This window comes from Cervus canadensis, chromosome 25 (genome assembly GCF_019320065.1).
Source record: "Cervus canadensis isolate Bull #8, Minnesota chromosome 25, ASM1932006v1, whole genome shotgun sequence".
NCBI classification, from domain to species: domain Eukaryota; kingdom Metazoa; phylum Chordata; class Mammalia; order Artiodactyla; family Cervidae; genus Cervus; species Cervus canadensis.
The window spans coordinates 51,780,035-51,801,122 of NC_057410.1; the positions used below are offsets into that span (position 1 = coordinate 51,780,035).

At 37.3% G+C, this 21,088-nt stretch overlaps 1 protein-coding gene across 1 annotated transcript in view; it reads right to left on the reverse strand.

The window, feature by feature from the left end:
- TRHDE (thyrotropin releasing hormone degrading enzyme) overlaps positions 1 to 21,088 on the reverse strand; it is a 427,468-nt gene that overhangs the window by 110,263 nt on the left and 296,117 nt on the right. Inside the window, exon 7 of the mRNA XM_043447137.1 lies at positions 11,875 to 11,940. Within this exon, the coding sequence (XP_043303072.1) occupies positions 11,875 to 11,940 (66 nt within the window). The remainder of the gene's footprint in view (positions 1 to 11,874; positions 11,941 to 21,088) is intronic.

Sequence of the window (21,088 nt, forward strand, 5' to 3'; positions counted from 1 at the left end):
AAGAAGAAACTCTGTAAAAATGGAACCATTACCCAACATTTTGAGGTATAGCAGTTTCTGACCACAAGATACAATGAAAAAGAAGTGGAATTTCAGAAGGAATGCTGTTTCAACAGCTAGAGCAATAACAGTTGAAAAGTCAGTTATGTCATTGTTTGCAGGCCACTTTGATTTTTTAAATGTGTGCTTAACTTCAATTAACTTTCAGAAGTTGCTTAGTTATAGAAGCGCTCAGATATTTCTGTAGGACCCAAAAGGTATTTTACACTTTTTAAAAATCCCTTATCCCACCTAATGAGTACAAATTCTGTAAAATCAGTATTCTTTCTTAAAGTTGTGAATATGCCAGAAAATTTTACATCAAAACAACCTGCTAGCCCATGAAAGATGTTTTGTTTGTTTGTCTTAAATTATAGACAGTGGCATGTTCTCAATTCAGTTCTATTTTCACATATCTCTTATTTAGCAATTTTAGGCCATACCATCAATGCCCCAACATGCAGGAACATCACCAGAGAGGCAATATTACCGCTGTTGAATTTGTACTCCCTTTCCAGAACAACCTGTCAGGGTCTTACACCTGTCAGCAAAGTGGTGTGAATGTAAGTCTATAGGGGTACTCTGGGTACTCAGATATCCCTACCTCTCACTTCTACTGCTAGCTTGAAGTATTACTGACACATAAAGTGAATCTATCGGTAAAACTGAAGTTTGTGAATTGCTTTTTCCAAAGGTCCAAGTAAAGTGTTTTGACCACAGCAAGCTCACAAAATAGACAAAACATATCCTGGCTGGTAAAAATACACTGCCTTTTGTAAACCCAGATGCCCACTGACTGTAAGCCATGCACATGGAGTTTTCTTACTCAGAGCTGGTGAGTCACTGAGAAGAAAATGAAACTCGACTGAGAAAGAGATTATGATGTGCATATTCAGGAAAACTAAGGATTCAAGCTAATCTTTAACAGCCATGTGATCTTGGGTAAGATATCTAATTTCTCTAAGCCTTAATTTCTTCAACTGAAAAAAGTAGATAATATAGTACTTACTTGAGAACAGTGTGCATAGAAAATGACATAAAACAAGTAAAGCACTTAGGGGGAAAAAAAGTCTGCCACCCAAAGGAGCTGAGAAACTTCAGTTATTTTAAGATCAAGCTCACAGGAAAAAATAGTCCGGAGTCAACATCTTCTTCAACATTGTCTCCAAGAGAAGTCAAAATATTCTAGAGGACCAAGGGAGGGAAATTAAATGCACTAACCTGTAAGAGGAAAGTTCTCGGAGGAATATTATTTTTAGTTTTAAAAAAAGTCAAATTGCAAGAAAAAAACTGAGATCAAAGTTTCTTTATATGTGAGAAAAGCTTAGAAACCTCCCTTACCCAAGTCTGAAGAAAGAAAGAGACCCTGGCCTCTGCTTTCCACAGAGGTGCTCTGAGGTGAGGGACCAGTGATGAGAGGGCAGGGCAGTCACTAGCAGCTCCTCAGCACAGAATAGCCAGACCTAAGTGAGCAGCAAAGCAACAGACAGCATCCCGCAGGGTGCCAGGAAGGCCAGGCTTGAACCAGATGCACACCAAACACGCAGGCAGTGACTGCCTCAACTCTTCCCCGAAACTTCCACCACTGCTTGCCGGTGCGGGTGCGAACACAGGTGTTCACCAGATGCTCTGGACGGACGAAGTTCCCTAGAACATTCTCCTATTAGCGGGAGTGACATAAGGGCAATTCCCTAAGGACAGATTAAATTTCCCATAGGCTCAGAAGCATGGGGGTGCCTTTTATTAAATGGTAAAATCACATATACTTACTAATATAAATGATATATTATATTATATAAATAATACTGTTGACATTGTTACCTAGACAGATAGTTATCTATCAGGTCCTCCCTGCTTTTGTTTCCCTGATTATTCAGCTTCTATGACAGTTGTATCTGAATCAGTTTCCAGCAAACAGCCTCATCTCCCTTGCAGCTCTGTTTTGCAATTAGACTACCTGGCAACAACCCCAATCCTGGACAAACTCAAGTATTTGCTTCTTCAGACTTGCACAACATGCTTAACATGACAGGAGAAAAATGAGGCAATTTGAGCAGTTGAGTATTATTATAAATTCATAATCACCAAACTCAAATAGGCACTCAGGACTAGCAGGCAGGTGACTCATCCCAGGTCTGTCTTCAGACCTCTCTACCACTCAGCACTACCTCACTTTCAGCTAGTGACCTTGCCTCACAGAACGCTAAAACACAGATTTTGGGATTCCTTGGTGGTCCAGTCGTTAGGACGTGCTTTCACTAGTGTGGGCCTCAGTTTGACCCCTGATTATGAAACTAAAATTCCACAAGCCTCACGGTGTGACATAAATAAACAAATAGAATTCATCAGAAAATTAACTCCCTTATTTTCTGATTTCCAAATCTCCAAATTTCCTGGAAGGGTCTCTCTTATAGAAGACCTGCCTTTTTACTGTCTCAAGAACCAAAGCCCCTGTTATCTCTTTCTTCTGCAGTGCTACCAACTTCTTCTGTCCCGACTCCTTCTCTACCAGCCTAAAAGTAGCACACCTGTCTCCCATTTTTAAAACAAAAAAAAAACTTTCCTTAGCCCTCTAACTACCTCCTCTGTTTTTCTGATCTCCTTCCTTGGCAAATTTTAAAAATTTTATCCTAGATACACTGTCTCTTCTTAGACATTTCCCCTCCACCCTTTAACACAGTCCACTAAAGTCATTAAATATGCAAACTGCCAAAAGGAACACTTTTTAGTTTTTATTTTATTTCACCTCTCAGCAGCATTTAACCTCCTTGGTCACTTTCTTATTCTTGAAATATGCTTTTTTTCTTGACATGAGTGACAGCGTACCATTGGCCTGCTGCCTGCCTCTTCAGTCATCCTACTGGTGACTCAGATGGTGAAGAATCCGCCTGCAGTGCAGGAGACCTGGGTTCAATCCCTGGGTCAGGAAGATCCCCTGGAGAAGGCATGGCAACCCACTCCAGTATCCTTGTCTGAAAAGTCCCATGGACAGAGGATCCTAGCGGGGGGCTACAGTCCATGGGGTCGCAAAGAGTCGGACACGACTGAGCAATTGACACTTAACCTGATACAGCCTCTTTTACTAGCACCTTCTCTTCCTTCCACCTCCAACAGTCTAGCCCTTCTGGACTGTTTCAGGCTTCCAAGCCAGAAACTTCAGAATCATTCTCACGTGCCTTTTCCTCCTCTCATACCACACTCTTCAGCCAATCTATCCCTAGGTCTATTTCATCCTACTTTCCAAAAACACTGAATCCATCTATGTCTCTATATATCTAGTGACTCTTTAAGCCTTTATCATCTCTCACCCAAATATTAAACCATCTTCCTATATTTTATTACCTAATTCCCCTACTGGTATGCTGATTGCCCCAGTCCCAATGTATTACTATAATTAGCCAGATAATTATTTTAAGTATAAATAGAACCAGGTTGAATCCCAGTTTTAAAATTGGTGAATCACCTCCCACTGCACTCAGAATAAAACCCGGCCTTCTTAAGCACCGTGCACTGTGGCATTGCATAATTAGCTCCTGTCCTCCTGTCTCTTGTCCTGACTAACTCTGCTCATCTACACGAGCTCGTTTCTTTTCCTTGAACACAGAGTTCCTTCCTTCAGCCCTTTGTGCAAGCCCTTCCATCTTCCCAGAACAATCTCCCCCAACCCCCTTTCTCATCCTTCAGAACTCAGGACACATGCCTTCTTCTCAAGAAGGATTTTCTAAACACCCAATCTAAAGTTGCCTGACCCACCCATCTTATATGTTCTCTCACAACATCCTATTTCCTTTTTCCTGCCTCGTATTTATCACGTTTAGGAAATATATCTGTATTTGCCTATTTTCTTTTTAGTATCAATCTTGTCCAAAAATATGATTCATGAGATCAGGGGGCATATCTGTTGTATGTAGCCTACCCTGAATATTTAAATACTTGGTACATATCATGGTATCTGACATTGTGTGGCCATGCAGTATGTGTGGAATGAATGAGTGACTGAACATATCTGATGGGTGAACTACGGGGATATAAAGAGATGCAGGAAGAGAAATCATAGTTTGGTTTACGAGCACAAAGCATTAAGGAAAGTTTTTGACACTAAAATGAGTTATTGCTCTGAAGGGGGGAAAAATGATCTGTAACATAATCGTAGAGAGAGTCTTTGAGCAGACGTGAAAAAGTGAATACAAGAGACTGATTGCAAAAGGAAATAAGATGCAAGATGACACACGGATATCCCCACTTCTTTGTGTGACGTACTAACACAGGGCCTTCTCTTTCATAGACAGAAATACAGAGGCAGATCAACATGGAATTTTGAATACACTTGAACCTTTTGTAAGATAGGTTCCAAACACATAACTTAGGATAGGTCTTTCCAGCATTCTTAAGCCACTTACTTATAACATACGGCTTTTCACAACTTAATTTTGACATTTAGATATCAGAGAGGAAACAGAATTAGCATAAATATATTACAGTTCATTATTTCTATAACTGTTTATGAATAGTTTCAAGTTTAGAAAAGGAAAACTTTAATTTTTTAAACAGACACATGGATAAAAATGTCATATAAAAGTAAGTGATAACAGTGAGAGGCAAGAGGATACATGAAAAGTTTTCAATCTCATTTGTGATCAAAACACATACGTTGAAATAGCAAATTTTTACGGATTAAATTGGTGAGAAATGTGTTTTGAAAATGAGACATGATGCTATTTGCTTGGTGTATTATAAAAATAGAACTTTCAAACTTTCTTTCTAAATTATGTATTGACTTAATATCTTTTTTTTTTTTTAATTTTTTTATTAGTTGGAGGCTAATTACTTCACAACATTTCAGTGGGTTTTGTCATACATTGATATGAATCAGCCATAGATTTACACTTATTCCCCATCCCGATCCCCCCTCCCACCTCCCTCTTCACCCGACTCCTCTGGGTCTTCCCAGTGCACCAGGCCCGAGCACTTGTTGACTTAATATCTTAGAGGAAAAAATTAGTAATGTGTTTCCAGAAATGTAGATTAAAAGAAAATCAAAATACAATGGGTAAATCTATAATTTAAAAATTATTTCAGTTATTTATTTTACCAGTATTGGAAAGTAATGTAAATGCTTGTCAACTAGGAAAAAAAACTAAAATTATTAAGTACATCTATGCCATATTACTAGTACTAAACTATGTACTAGAATTATCTAGCAATTATGAAAACAGGAGTTAAAAAAAATCTTCCCAACATGGAAGGGTTTTTTTTTTTAGCATTAAAGCTTTCAATATTGCCAAATATATAGTTCTAGGCTATTACATGAACATTCTGAAAATAGAACATAATATAAGAGAAAAAATAAAAAAGGAAACGAAAGAAAACTGCTGATGCAAGAACTAATTAGGTTAGAGGAAAATGCCTCTAAGGCAAGTTTGTTGTACCTCTGAACTAGTAATATAACCAAATGGTAATGTTTACAAGGAGAGAGTGTTTGTAGATAGGTATACGTATCCCAGAATGTGCATATTTACATATTTACACATCAGTCAAATATGTCAAATCACTTCACAAATATATTTTAAATAAAATTATCAAAAACATCATTTTACAGTATGAACCCTATTAGTTAAAATGAATAAAGGGCTTCCCTGGTGGCTCAGATGGTAAAGAATCTGCCTGCAAAGCAGGAGACCCAGGTTCAATACTTGGGTTGGGAAGATCTGCTGGAGAAGTGAATGGCAACCCACTCCAGTATTCTTGCCTGGAGAATTCCATGGACAGAGGAGCCTGATGGGCTACAGTCCATGGGGTTGCAAAGCGTTGGACATGACTGAGTGACTAACACTTTCACAAAATGAATATATCTTGAGCTCTTGACTAACAGGTAAAAGAAACCAGTAAGAATAAATTTCTAAGACCTGCCATTAATCTGGGTAAATGCTTGTGGGATAAACAGATAGAGATATATGTCACTACCAATGAAGGCTTTTTAGTTACTGCTGTATAGTCACAGTAGTCAACTAACAACATTTATTTCAGAGGCAAAATGATAAGAATTCAGTCAGTAGCTGTATATAAGCAAATTAACTAAAACTGATGAATAGAAGTTATTTTTCTCTGATTAAGAAATATGAATAGTTTTTGCTATTTATGTTTTTGAAGTAGTTGGCTTTTATTAGAGATAGTATTCTTGACTCTCAAATTCATAGAATCTTTCCTTAAAATTAATATTTTTTTCTCTATAGAATACCCGGTGAGTTTAGCTTTGTAGTTGGTCTTTAATAAGTTAGATGCTAATTAGGTCAAATCCAATGACTAAACATGATCAATGATAGTATTATTATCATACGGTATTGAGTGATGACAAAAAATTATCATGAAGAGTTAATTAACCTTTCTACCTATAGCATACCTAAAACTGCACAGCGATTTAGTGAAACAGGGAGAAATGTGAATAGAACCTGCCTATGGTCATTCAGTTTTAGATGAAGCATGATTCAGCTACCATCTGATTAAAAACACAATACTATCTCTTCAGAAAGGAAATTAACTTTGACACACTGTCTCTGTTCCTCTGTTATTTTCTGACTTTCCATTCCTTTCTGACTTTCCATTTATCTAAAAACTTACATGCAAGGGAGCAAACCACTGTCTCACAGACATAAGCTTTCAGCTTTCAAATAAAAATCCTGTATACACATGTTAACATGTAGCTTCTCGTGGAACACAGGTTATTGAGTATGTTGTAGCTACTGATAACCCCTATAGCTTCGTGCTATCATTACCTTTAGGCTATCAGAATTTTATGAGCACAACCAATAATAATGATATTTACTTCTTATCCACACCTCATTGCCTTACATTGATTTGCATAAGCAATTTCCACCCTGATAATTGGAGCCAAACATCTTTTTGTAGGTTACCTTATGGAAAAGAGCAGTTAAATACTAATCAAAAAGATCTTTCTTTATTCAACCATATTTTAAATGATATTGAATTACCTTCACTGGATGAGCAGGAAGGTGACTCACTGTGACGGATTTCGAAGTGAGTTTATATCATGTTTAACAATGATCTTTCTTTATAATTTTAGTTCCCTGGTGTTGCCTCTTAACAACATAAAGAACAGTACTGCCAGGCTCAAATCATTAAAATGATATTGTTTTGTTTGAAAAGAAAAAACAGTAGTAGTATGTACTAATTATTTTTTAATAGCTACTGAGTCAATGTTATCTGAGGATGTCAAATTAAAATTATACCTTTATTCTTTATTTTTCTAAAAACTCAAAGAAAAATTATAAAAAATGTAACTAGGGAGATGAAAACAAGTAAAAATCAACTAAGAAAGGTCAAAGTCATGTGAAACAATTCTATCTAAAAGAATCCTTCTCTGAATGATTTACTTTAAAAATAAGTCTAGAGTACTTAGGTAAGAATGAGGATTTGAGCTGTGGAAGCTTAAATTATAAAAACAAGGTAAAAGTAGATCCCAATTTATTGATCATATGTACAAACATTGTACACATGGGTAAAAAGTACTATGTGTACTTAAAATATAAGAAACCTAGGAACTTAAAGATGTGAAAATTTCAGAAAGATTCAGCAATTCTTGCAGTAGTAGAGGTCAAGCATGAGGTTAACTAAGAAGATACTCAGAACACAGTGCCACAGAAGTCAACCGAAGAAAGAATCCAAGGACTTCTGGATTAAAATGCTGAACTGAACAAACACATCTGATCCCATGCTCTCCCAAAGCCTGACTAGAACTACACTGAATGTATGGGTGTTTTCTCTGTGATACCAAAATTTCTTGATTTTCTGACATCTAGGAGTGCTTTCCCTGACTTCTATCCTCTAACTCTCCCAAAAGGGTCAAAGCCATATAGTCTCACTATGCAGATGATTAACTGAAGATTCAGGAACGCTAGTTAAATTCTCCCATTAAATTGAAACAGTTGTCCCAAATTAAAGTATCAAATCCAAATTGTCTAACTAGTAAAATGCATTAATAAGATGAAAAAAATCTAAATTTTAATTCTACTCTTGCATTTTATAACTATGAAGTCAGAGGCCAGGAAGGACTTAGTGACTAACAGAAAGCCCATCATTAATTAGGAACAAGAATAATGGTCGTCAGGGGGGAAATACGGGGGGAAGGGATAGTTAGGAACTTTGGGATGGACATGTACACACTACTATATTTAAAATGGATAACCAACAAGGACTTACTGTATAGCACATGGAACTCTGCTCAGCGTTATTTGGAAGCCTGGGTGGAAGGGGAGTTTGGGGGAGAGGCTGGGTGGGAGGAGAGTTTGTATGTGTGGCTGAGTCCCTCCACTGTTCACCTGAAACTCACAACATTGCTAATCAGTTACACCCCCAATACAAAATAAAGAGTTCAAAAAAAGAATAATGTTTCTCCCTACTTATTCCATTGCCTCTTGTGTCCCAAAATATTCCAGCAATTGTTTGGGGTAATCTACTATGGAAGAACAGTAGCTAAACAGAACTTACAAAAATACAAATATTTCTGTGTTTAAAAAAAATGTATTATTTATAAGTGGCATACATAATCCACAAAGGTTCACACTTCATTTGCTCTATTTCACTTTCAATTTAACCATCAAAACAAAATGGAAACTGACTTATTAATGGGGCTTAGTCGCTTCAGTCACGTCCGACTCTAGCCTGCCAGGCTCACCTGTCCATAGGATTTCCCAGGCAAGAACACTGGAATGGGTTGCCATTTCCTTGTTCAGGGGACCTTCCTGACCCAGGGATGGAACCTGGGTTTCCTGCATTGTAGGCGGTCTCCTACATTGCAGGTGGTCTCCTGCCCTGTAGATGGATTCTTTATCCAATAAGCCACCTGAGAAGAGCTATGCCATCTATTACAGTCTAAACAGACAGAATGTGCGTTCTGTCTATTACATACTAAAAGAAGTTTGGAGGCAACTTATTTAAAAAATTATGCAAAACTGAACCATTTAAGCAACACACAACATTCAAGAAATAAGGGAACTGGACCAAAAAATCAAGAAGATCAGACCAAGGAAAGTTGTGAATATTCAGTATGAAACCATTTACCAGATATTCAGATAGCTGATTGAATGGATTATATGGATACTAGAAACAAAACTTTTCTCAAAAAGTCTCTGGAGTCCCCTTCTACTGAGGGATGTATGTATAAGTTGAAACTTGAAATATGTTGTCCAATACAAAATATTATAAAAGTTAAGAAATATGTAGCTGAATCAATACACAGATACTTGCTAAGTTAAATATAAACATGTTAACTCATCTACCTTTATACTATTTTTATTGTATTTATTATGTAACATTATATTTGTACTTTATTAATATAATATGTTATTATGTGTTTTTATTATATTTTAAATTTATATTGTATAAATATATTGTTTTATTTATTTGTGAATGTATTTGTAAAATACATTTTCCTTGTTCCCAAAAGAGCTTAAGATGGATCACAAGGACTGAAAGATTCAAGAGAAACCAAGTTTCAGAAGAAACCACCATTATAGTATTGTTCAGGTGTGGAACACCAGGGCTAAGGTCCAAGTACTAAAACAAAAAAAAAAAAGAAAGAAAGGAAATATGGAGTGAGGGAAGAAGAAAGAAAGAGAGGGATGGTGGAATAGGGGGAGAATATATGAAAAAAATACTATGTGCAATTTAGGATGCCTACATTTGTAAATCTAGCCCTGGGTCTATGTGCAAATATAAACTTCCACTTGTCAACATAGAAATAGCCACTGTTAATATAAAAACAATTAATAGATTTTCCAGCAGAGATAAGCACTGACAGTCTTGATTAGCTCTTTCAGCAACATGTAAACCAAGATTCCCCAGAGGCTTGTGGATGGGAAATATATTAATATCAACTCTGTGACCACTCAGCACCATGACATGAAGTGTCTGTTCAGGAGGTCATTTTCAAGCCATATCCCATGCATCTTCATGCACAAGAGATGATAATTTATCACCTAGACACACGAATCTACTGTAAACTAATCCAAACTGCTGATGATACACTAAATCAGTTTGAGTGATGAGTATAAATAAAGCGGCAAGGAAAGTACTGAAGGATAAAGATCTATCTGATCAATGAGATGTCACAGGCAAATGAAATGCAATGTTGACAAACACAGAGTCCCTGAGTTGAGAATTAACCAAATCAAGTACCAGCGCATAACACATTAATACACGCTTCAAATGAAAGTTTAATATCATGGGAGTTGGAGGGTAGAGTCCGTTACAGACAAACCTGAACCGACCGGGTCAGCAGAAGACGGTGTATTAAAAGTTGATCTATTTTGCACACCACAGAAAGTACCATAAGAAAAGGAAAAACATTGAAAAAAAAAATCCTTCCCAGATAACATAAGTATAGTTATTCAATCTCCCAAGCAAATCTAAACACACAAATGAGAAGAAAAAAATTAAATAAAAATTGTATACAGAAAGTGATTTCACATCAACTTGCTACCAGGAAATTAAATTCAATTTGTGGAGCTCTTAGGAAAGCTTAGCTATTTTCTGGAACTGTACTGTCATGCTACAACTTCAGTGGGAAAACAAAGGAGTGGGGATAAGGAAGGACATTTCTCCAGATAGTTGATATTCATGGAGGTCACTCACAGAGGGAAAAAAAAAGAGATTTTCCTAACTATGTGATCAGAATAGAGACTTTAGCACTTGGCAAACAGAGTCAACAGAATTCAGCGATTCCAAAGGTGGCCCTAATGGAAAGAGCTGATTAAAATAATTCCAACCCCAGGTGGAACAATTTGGTAAAAATATTTTCTAAGGAAAATTATTCTTCAAGGAATTTATATATATTTTTTCTCTTGTGTTAAGTATTTAGAGCTTTGTCATAACATATTTAACTCTTGTTTTGTATTTTATTGTTTAGTTTATTTTGGGTAAAGATAGAATTAGACTACTAAAACATGACCTGATCCCATATGTAGTTTATTTAAATTTCAAAATGAAAAGCTTACTGAGAAAGATAAGATTGATTGCTCTCTCTGTCTTAGCATAATTGTATTTCAGGTGAACATCAATTTACTTTAAAGGACACTTCTAAGTAGCAGAATGCATCATAAATAATTCATCAATCACAGCTGCTAGGAACATGATTTACTCCAACAGATTCAATGGAATAAAAATTCTATTTTTCCATATTTGTGTTTGCTTTTGAGAATTTAAGAATCTTCCTTTTCTAAGAATCTACTCCTAGATTCCATGTTTCATACTGTAAATGTATTATAATAAAACTGTTTCTTTTTTTCCTTCTTTATTTAAAGTACTGTATTTCCTAATTTAAAAAAAAAAACACTTTAATATATTTGGAACAAATAACAATCTCTGTATATCAACATTAAAACAGCGAACAACATAAAAGGCACGTATCTGAAAAAGTGTTAAGAATTTCTCAAACAGTGCATAATTCCAAAAAGGCTAACACAATTTGCTTTCATTTTATATAAACTTTTAAATGGAAGAAAACGGAAATAGACTTTTGTGAAATCGTATATAGACTATTTAGGATCTGCTATATTTGAAAATTACTTCAATTTTAAAATGCATATTAAAGAGATTCTAAATGATATAACCTTTCGAGTTTTGTGGGTTAATACAGAGTCTTATCTACCATTTTCATTTTTCATATGGTAAGGCACTGCTTACCTTACTTACCTTATAGTTTCCCATAAAATTCAGCAATTTTGTATAAGCAATTTCTCAAGCTGTGAAATATCTTTAAAATAAACACAAGAATAAGGAAAAATGTAAAAAAAAAAAAAAAGAAAACATTTTACTTACTTGCAAACCCCTCTGAAATACTGAATGGCCCATAAAATTAGCCAGCATTCTAATTAAAGCAGCACCCTGTAAGAAAGAGTAATTTTAAAAAAGAAAAGGAAGAAGCGTCAACCAAGTAACGTGATTCTAAAATTATTCTATATCAGTCAAAAATAGTCTTCATTCATGCTATTTTATTCTTAAAAATAGTTAAGAAATAAGAGAATTATGAATGCAATACTTCACTTATAGGTTACAATTGCATTTTTTGTTCAATCTAAAAGTTTTGTGGATCTAAAACTGATGATTTTGAAGTAGAAGTCTCTTGGATAAAATATCTCAGAGCAATAATAAGTTGTAATTCAGGAATACTAGAAATTTTACTGAGCACCATAGATGACAAAGTTAATAAAATAAGGTTCTTGTACTCACAGGTTCATAATCTAGTAAAGGAGGTACATCCATGTTATAAATAATCCTATTAAAATATAGCTTTGAAGTAACATAGCTACATACTCTATCTCTGGCTCAATCAAGAATCATTTAGTTATAGAAGTGGCGAGTAGGAAGTTCCAGGAAATCAGATTACTTGGATTCAAATTCTGGTTCTGGCATTACCCTCCATGTTTACTCAGCTAAACTATTTAACCCTCAGTTCCTCCCTTTTCTCACTTGAAAAGTACAGGCAATAATAGTCCCAATTTATATGGTTTTCTGAAATTTAAATACATTATCGAATGTAAGGCAATTCAAACTGGGTTTAAAAATTAGTAACCATGATAGAAGTGTTAGCTGTCAGTATTATATCAAGGTAATTATATTTATTTCCTGTGTTTTCTTCCTTTTAGAGTCTTCTATAAATCCATATACAAGTAGAACATATACGAGGCTGATAAACATTTAGAGTAATGGAAGAAAACACTAATGTAAGAGCCTATCTCATTTTGAAAATGGTTATTACATTGTAAGGGGCTTCCCTTGTAGCTCAGTAGGTAAAGAATCTGCCTGCAGTGTAGGAGACCCGGGTTTGATCCCTGGGTTGGGAAGATCCCCTGGAGAAGGAAATAGCAACCCACTCCAGTATCCTTGTCTGGAAAATGTCATGGACAGAGTAGGCTGGTGGGCTGCAGTCCATGGGGTCTCAAAGAGTCGGGCACGACTGAGCAACTAACACTAACATTTCTTACACTGTAGGACAATATCAGTGTGAAAAGGCTGACAGCTAATCACTATGAAAAATTTCAAGAATCAATGGTTAAGCCTAGATTATCACAAATCTGTATGCAAAATATAAATAAGCCTTCAAGAAGATATTTCAATCTGCACCAAATTGTTTTAACTATGAAGCAGTGAATTAAAAGCAGCAAAAGTTTAAAAATAAATGATAGGAAACAACACAATTCTGTAAGGCAATTGTCCTTCAATTAAAAATAAACAAACTTTTAAAAATCTTAAAAAAAAAAGATAGCCTGGTTTTAAGGGAAATAAATCCCTTTATAACTACATTTCTAACTTCATACTCACTTTAAATTCATACCCATCAAGCTAATTTCTTACCAGGTATCTCTTTTTTTTAAAAAGAATCATACGAACCTCGTATAGACTCATCCAGCCTGGGGCTGGGTGGCAACAAGTATAAAGACACAAGAATGAATTTCCATTGTTACCAGAACTGCTCCCTGTAATTGCAGAATTTTAATGCAGTAGAGAACTCAGGCTCTACGAATCAGCATTAGAGAAATGTCTCCAAAAAATTCAGTCATCACCAGAGTTGCTCCCCAAATTGGTATTTTATTCACAACTCAACAAATGATGGACTCCCTGGACAAGCTGTAGAGTTGTATGCCTCTTCTGGTATATTTTTCTTCCACAGCTTCTACTCTGTGCTCTTTCTTCTGCTTCTTACTCTGTATCTTCTGCACAGTTGTATAAGTCCATAAAGTGTAAGCATCTATGATTCAGTCTGGGGACCAGGTTAGAATTCCCTTTAGAACTTATCAATTCTGCTCCTTGAATTTCCTTGACAAGCTCCCCTCCTATACATTCCCAATCTAATCTACCCACCCCAAGGTGGACATTGTCAGTTCTGCAGCAAAACCAACCCTTGCTACCTGGGGAGTAAGCAGAATCCCGAGCAGTCATCGGAAAACCTTCCTCAGGACAAAACAGCCATCTTTGGATGATTTAAGTGTTTCCCTCTAGGTAATGAAGACTTGGTCTCTTGTCAGGTCTCTTGTAATCACTTTTGAAGAGCTTCCCTGGTAGCTCAGATAAAAACTATCAATCTGGTATGGGCTAATGACAAAAGAGTCCTTTCTAATCATAAAGAATGTACCTGTTTTCCTGTCTGGGTTGAGCTGGAGCAGAGTACTAATAGGAAAGAAAACCTAGGAATATATTTAATATTTTAAAGTTATATACTATGGGACTCTCTCTTATGATTATACTGTATACTTTAATTAACTTTTCAAAAATATGTTTGTCTGCCAATTTGAATATTTTAAGTTTTCCAGAGTAGCATGCATGCATTCTTCTATATTTAACTAGACTTCTCTTTCCAAAACTCAATTTTAAAAATCACTATTTCATAGAACTTCATAGGCAGATGGGTTCTTCAACTGCCATCATGCAGCCAACATATGCTGAGCACCTACTATATGGGTTATAACAAAGATTACACTTCTTAATGCAGGCAAGCCTCACTGTAAACCCTTGTTCAAAAAGAAAACAATAAATCCCCTTTCACTGGGTCTTTAAAATATTTTTTCACCAATATAATTTGCAATATTATAATTTATACTCACTTGCGATTCAAAATTCCAGCCCCAATCAAAGAAACTGGATGTTACACAGCCTAAGTAGCTTTTATGGGAAATAAACATACTATTTCTACAATATTTGTATAATTCTAGACTTAATCAAGAAAACATCACTATATTTGCTATACTAAATTTCAGGGAGATGATATAGGGTAAAAACTACTAAGTGATTTTTTTTTAAGGTTTTATAAAGAATATTCTGGGCTTCCCTGGCGACAATGAAGAATCTGTCTGCAATGCTGGAGATGCAGGTTCTCTCCATGGGTGGGGAAGGTCCTCTGGAGAAGAGAATGGCTACCCACTCCAGTACTCTTCCTGGAGAACTCCATGGACAGAAATGGGCTACAGTCCACGGGGTCACAAAGAGTCAGATACAACTGAGCAACTATCACTTTCACAAAGAAAATTCTACAGAAGTATGCTTATAAACCTATTACTCATTTAGTGACTTTTCTATTTGTAGTATCTTTCTCATATAAGTTCCTAGCTAAAATTTCCTTTATTTACATGCAGGAATTTGCATGCATGGCAGTCTCAATGACAGTAAACATCTCCAGAGGAAGGAATGTGTATGACTTGGTGCCCCTGTTCCATTTGCCTGACTGAGAAAGGTGCTTCCTCACCACAATAACTGGATGAGAGAGAAGTTAGTTGCACATATAGCAATTACTTTGCCTTCTAGAAGACTACTCAGGCAGGAGAGACAGTTTATTACTTTAGCTTATTTATCTTATTGGTGTGCTTCAGTGATAAGTAATCACTTTTGAAGAGCTTCCCTGGTAGCTCAGATGGTAAAGAAACTGCCTGCAATCAGGAGACCCAGGCTCAATCCCTGGGTCGGGAAAGTCCTCTGGAGAAGGAATCCCATGGATGGAGGAGCCTGATAGGCTGTAGCAAAGAGTCGGACACGACTGAGTGACGTTACTTTCTGTTAAAGAGGGGACGATCTTCTCAACTAATTTATTTCTTTAACATATGCTTATTGAGGAAAACTGTATGCTCAGAATCCTATAAGGTTTTGCTGGTGGCTCAAATGGCAAAGACTCTGCCTGCAGTCTGCCATTTACCACGCTCGCGCCAAGCCCGCCTTCCAGGACCCCCGCCTGCAGTCCGCAGTGTCCACACAACGGCTTCCCAGCAGCGCAGCAGACCGTCTCCACCATCCCCCTTCTCGAGTTCCGCCGGCCTGCACCCAGCCACCCCACACGGCCCGTGCACCTCGGTACAAACCCACCACCAAGGGCGGTGGTAAGGCTGCCCTGGAGGAGCCCAAAGGCCAAATCCCTCCCTTCAACTGCTTCCACCAACTGGAAGCACAGAAAACTAGAATTTCATTATTTTGTTTTGAAAAAAAATATATGTTGATTTCTTGTAACATCCAATAGGAATGCCAACAGTTCACTTGCAGTGGAAGATATCTGGACTGAGTGGAAGCATTTAGGAGGCATTAGTGGGCTGTTCCATATTCCATATGCTGTTTCTTAGTCCCACAAGTACCCCAGCTCTGCTTGCTGAAACTGGAAGTTATTTATTTTTTAATGACCCTTGAAAGGCATGAACGCATCAGCTAGCAAAAGAAGTAACAAGAGTGATTCTTGCTGCTATTACCGCTAAAAAAAAAAAATCAAATTGGAACGTCCTTTTACTAAACTTGACAAAGGTTCAGTAAATTCTTACCGTCAAACTGATGGATTATTATTTATAAATCAAGTTTGATGAAGTAATCACTGTCTGCAGTGGTTCAACTTTTCAGTTAAGGGAAAAACTTTGACTTTGTAGATAATAGAAAATAAAAACAAAATTTTTTTTAAATAAAGTTTTAAAAACTAAAAAAAAAAAAAGAAAAGAATCTGCCTGCAATGCAGGAGACCTGTCGATGCAATGCATCAGTCCCTGGGTTGGGAAGATGCCCTGGCGAAGGAAATAGCAACCCATTCCAGTAGTCTTGCCTAGAGAATCCCATGGACTGGCGGGCTACAGTCCATGGGGTCACAAAGAGTTGGACATGACTTAGCAACTAACACTTTCACACTTTCAGAATCCTGTGAAGCATAAATAGTAATGATACAAGTCTCTAAACTCAAGCAAAGATACACGTAATATAAGATGAAAGACAAAAGAAATAAGATACCTTACTGTGCTTCAGAATAGGGGGAGATGCCTTTGAACTGTGGTGCTGGAGAAGACTCTTGAGAGTCCCCTGGACTGCAAGGAGATCCAACCAGTCCATCCTAAAGGAGATCAGTCCTGGGTGTTCATTGGAAGGACTGATGCTGAAGCTGAAACTCCAATACTTTGGCCACCTGATGCAAAGAGCTGATTCATTTGTAAAGACCCTGATGCTGGGAAAGATTGAGGCCAGGAGGAGAAGGGGACAACAGAGGATAAGATGGTTGGATGGCATCACCGACTCAACGGACATGGGTTTGGGTAGACTCCAGGAGTTGGTGATGGACAGGGAGGCCTGGCGTGCTGCAATTCATGGGGTCTCAAAGAGTTGGACACGACTGAGCGACTGAACTGAACTGAACTGAACTGATTTTATCTGAAGAAATGAAGGGTAAAGAGGATCTAAAGAAGGGTCGCTTCTGTTGGGCTTTGAAGGACAGATAGGATTCCATGAGCAAAGGTAAACAAGTGTTCAAGGTATGGGTGGAACAACCTTTGTGTGATATCATGCAGGTGCAAAAGTGAAAAGCACAAGTGGGGAAGCGAATACTGAAAGAAAAAGGGCTTACAATTAACTGACAGAGATTCAATGGAATATAAAATTGAAGCAGTTGTTAGAAAAATTGAATACCAGGACTAATACATTTGAACTTTGTTAGAGGATAGGGCAAATAGAAGGGGAAAAAGTGGAAGCAGTTATAGATTTTATTTTCTTGGGTTCTAAAATCATTGCACATGGTGACTGCAGTCATGAAATTTAAAGATGCTTGCTCCTTGGAAGCAAAGCTATGACAAACCTATAAAGATGACAACATATTAAAAACCAGAGACTTTGCTCTTCTGGCAAAGGTCCATCTAGTCAAAGCTATGGTTTTTCCAGTAGTCACGTACAGATATGAGAATTGGACCATAAGTAGGGCTGGGCACCAAAGAATTGATGCTTTCAAATTATGGTGCTGAGAGGATGCTTGAGAGTCCCTTGAACTGGAAGGAGATCAAACCAGTCTATTATAAAGGAAATCATTCTTGAATGTTCATTGGAGCAAGTGATGTTGAAGCTGAAGCTCTAATACTTTGGCTACCTGATGCAAAGAGCCAACTCATTGGAAAAGACCCTGATGCTTGGAAAATGAAGGCAAAAGGAGAACGGGGAGGCAAAGGATGAGATGGTTAGATAGCATCACTGACTCACTGGGCATGGATTTGCACAAACTCTGGAAGAGAGTGGACACAGGAGCCTGGTGGGCTACAGTCCATGGGGTCACAAAGTGCTGGACATAACTTAGTGACTGAACAACAATTAAAAAAAGAGGATTGGGAAGGGTTTTCAGAAAGATGGTTTTAAAAGCCAAAACTCATCTAAAATACTTCACGGAGGAAGTAAAATGATCAGAAGCAAAAACACTGGTTTGAAGAATAGAACAAAACTCACTTTAATCTTAAAGCCTTAAATCATCTTTCAGATAATCAAGATGATATTAGCAGACATGAGACATTTAAAATAAAGTATTAGATGAATATGGTCAAATTCATTTGAAACAGGTGGCATTTTGAGGACCACGTAGGGACACAGAGAAACGGAAGGAAAATGTGACCATAAGAATGAAATTAAGTGAAAGATTATGATTGAGGATATAAACAAGCATTTGTAGGGAATGAGATGACCAACAGATATGTGCTGAAGTTTTAGTGAAGGAGGTCAGTTCAGTTCAGTTCAGTCATTCAGTAGTGTCTGACTCTGTGACCCCATGGACTGCAATGCCCCATGGCCAGGCCTCCCTGTCTATCACCAACTCCCAGAGCTTATGTCCATAAACCCATGTCTATTGAATCCATGATGCCATCCAACCATCTCATCCTATGTTGTCCACTTCTCCTCCTGTCTTCAATCTTTCCTAGTATCAGGGTCTTTTCCAATGAGTCAGTTCTTTCAACCAATACTGATCCAAACTATTGGAGTTTCAGCTTCAGCATCAGTCCTTCCAATGAATATTTAGGATTGATTTCCTTTAGGATGTACTGGTTGGATCTCCTCACTGTCCAAGGGACTCTCAAGAGTTTTCTCCAGCACCACAGTTCAAAAGCATCAATTCTTCAGTGCTCAGCTTTCTTTATAGTCCAACTCTCACATCCATATATGACCACTGGAAAAACCATAGCTTTGACTAGATGGACCTTTATTGGCAAAGTAATGTCTCTGCTTTTTAATATACTATCTAGGTTGGTCATAGCTTTTCTTCCAAGGAGCAAGTATCTTTTAATTTCACGGCTGCAGTCACCATCTGCAGTGATTTTGGAGCCCCCCAAAATAAAATCTCTCACTGTTTCCATTGTTTCCCCATCTATTTGCCATGAAGTGATGGGACCAGATGCCATTATCTTAGGTTTCTGAATGTTGAGTTTTAAGTCAACTTTTTCACTCCCCTCTTTCACTTTCATCAAGAAGCTCCTTAGTCCCTCTTCGCTTTCTGCCATAGGGGTGGTGTCACCTGCATATCTGAGGTTATTGATATTTCTCCCGGCAATCTTGATTCCAGCCTGTGCTTCATCCAGCTGAACATTTTGCATGAGGTACTCTGCATGTAAGTTAAATAAGCAGGGTGACAATATACAGCCTTGAGGTACCCCTTTCCAAATTTGGAAGCAGTCTGTTGTTCCATGTCCATTTCTAACTATTGCTTCTTGACTTGCATACAGATTTCTCAGGAGGCTGGTAAGATGGTCAGTATTCCCATCACTTTAAGAATTTTCCACAGTTTGTTGTGATCCACAAAGTCAAAGGCTTTGGCATAGTCAATAAAGCAGAAGTAGATGTTTTTCTGGAACTCTCTTGCTTTTTTGATGATCCAACGGATGTTGACAATTTGATCTCTGGATCCTCTGCCTTTTCCAAATCCAGCTTGAACATCTGGAAGTTCACAGTTCATGTACTGTTGAAGCCTGGCTTAGAGAATTTTGAGCATTATTTTGCTAGCATGTGAGATGAGTGCAACTGTATGGTAGTTAGAATATTATTTGGCATTGCCTTTCATTGGGATTGGAATGAAAGCTGACCTTTTCCAGTCCTGTGGACACTGCTGAGTTTTCCAAATTTGCTGGCATATTGAAAGTGCAGCACTTTCACAGCATCATCTTTCATGATTTGAAATAGCTCAACTGGAATTCCATCATATCCACTAGCTTTGTTCATAGTGATGCTTCCTAAGGCCCACTTGACTTCACATTCCAGGATGTCTGGCTTTAGGTATGTGATCACACCATCATGATTATCTGGATCATGAAGATCTTTATTGTACAGTTCTTCTGTGTATTCTTGTCACCTCTTCTTAATATCTTCTGCTTCTGTTAGGTCCATACCATTTCTGTCATTTATTATGCCCATCTTTGCATGAAATATTCCCTTGGTATCTCTGATTTTCTTGTGGAGATCTCTTGTCTTTCCCATTCTCTTGTTTTCCTCTTTCTTTGCACTGATCACCGAGGAAGGCTTTCTTATCTCTCCTTGCTATTCTTTGGAACTCTGCATTCAGATGGGTATATCTTTCCTTTTCTCCTTTGTTTTTCACTTCTCTTCTTTTCTCAGCTATTTGTAAGGCTTCCTCAGCAGCCATTTTGCCTTTTTGCATTTGGGGTGGCGGGGGGATGCTCTTGATCACTGCCTCCTGTACAATGTTATGAACCTCCATCCATAGTTCTTCATGTAGTCTGTCTGTCAGGCCTAATCCCTTGAATCTATTTGTCACTTCCATTGTATAATCATAAGGGATTTGATTTAGATCATACCTGAATGGTCTAGTGGTTTTCCCTACTTTTTTCAATTTAAGTCTGAATTTTGTAGTAAGGAGTTCATGATCTGAGCCACAGTCAGCTCCCAGTCTTGCTTCTGCAGACTGAAGAGAGCTTCTCCATCTTTGGCTACAAAGAATATAATCAATCTGATTTCAGTATGGACCATCTGGTGATTTCCATGTGTAGAGTCTTTTCTTGTGTTGTTGGAAGAGGGTGTTTGCTATGACCAGTGCATTCTCTTGGCAAAACTCTAAAACAGCATTTACAGATTCTATATGATCTGCACCTGAGTGCCTAGAATAGGAACTCAATAAATATCTGAGAAAATCAGTGAAAAACAAAAACGAAATGAAGACCTAAGGATGAAACACTGTGATAAAAAACAGAACAATAACTGGGTATAGGTAGTGTCATAGAAAACTTGTTTGATGAATAAATGCTTCAGTTTTAAAAGAAAA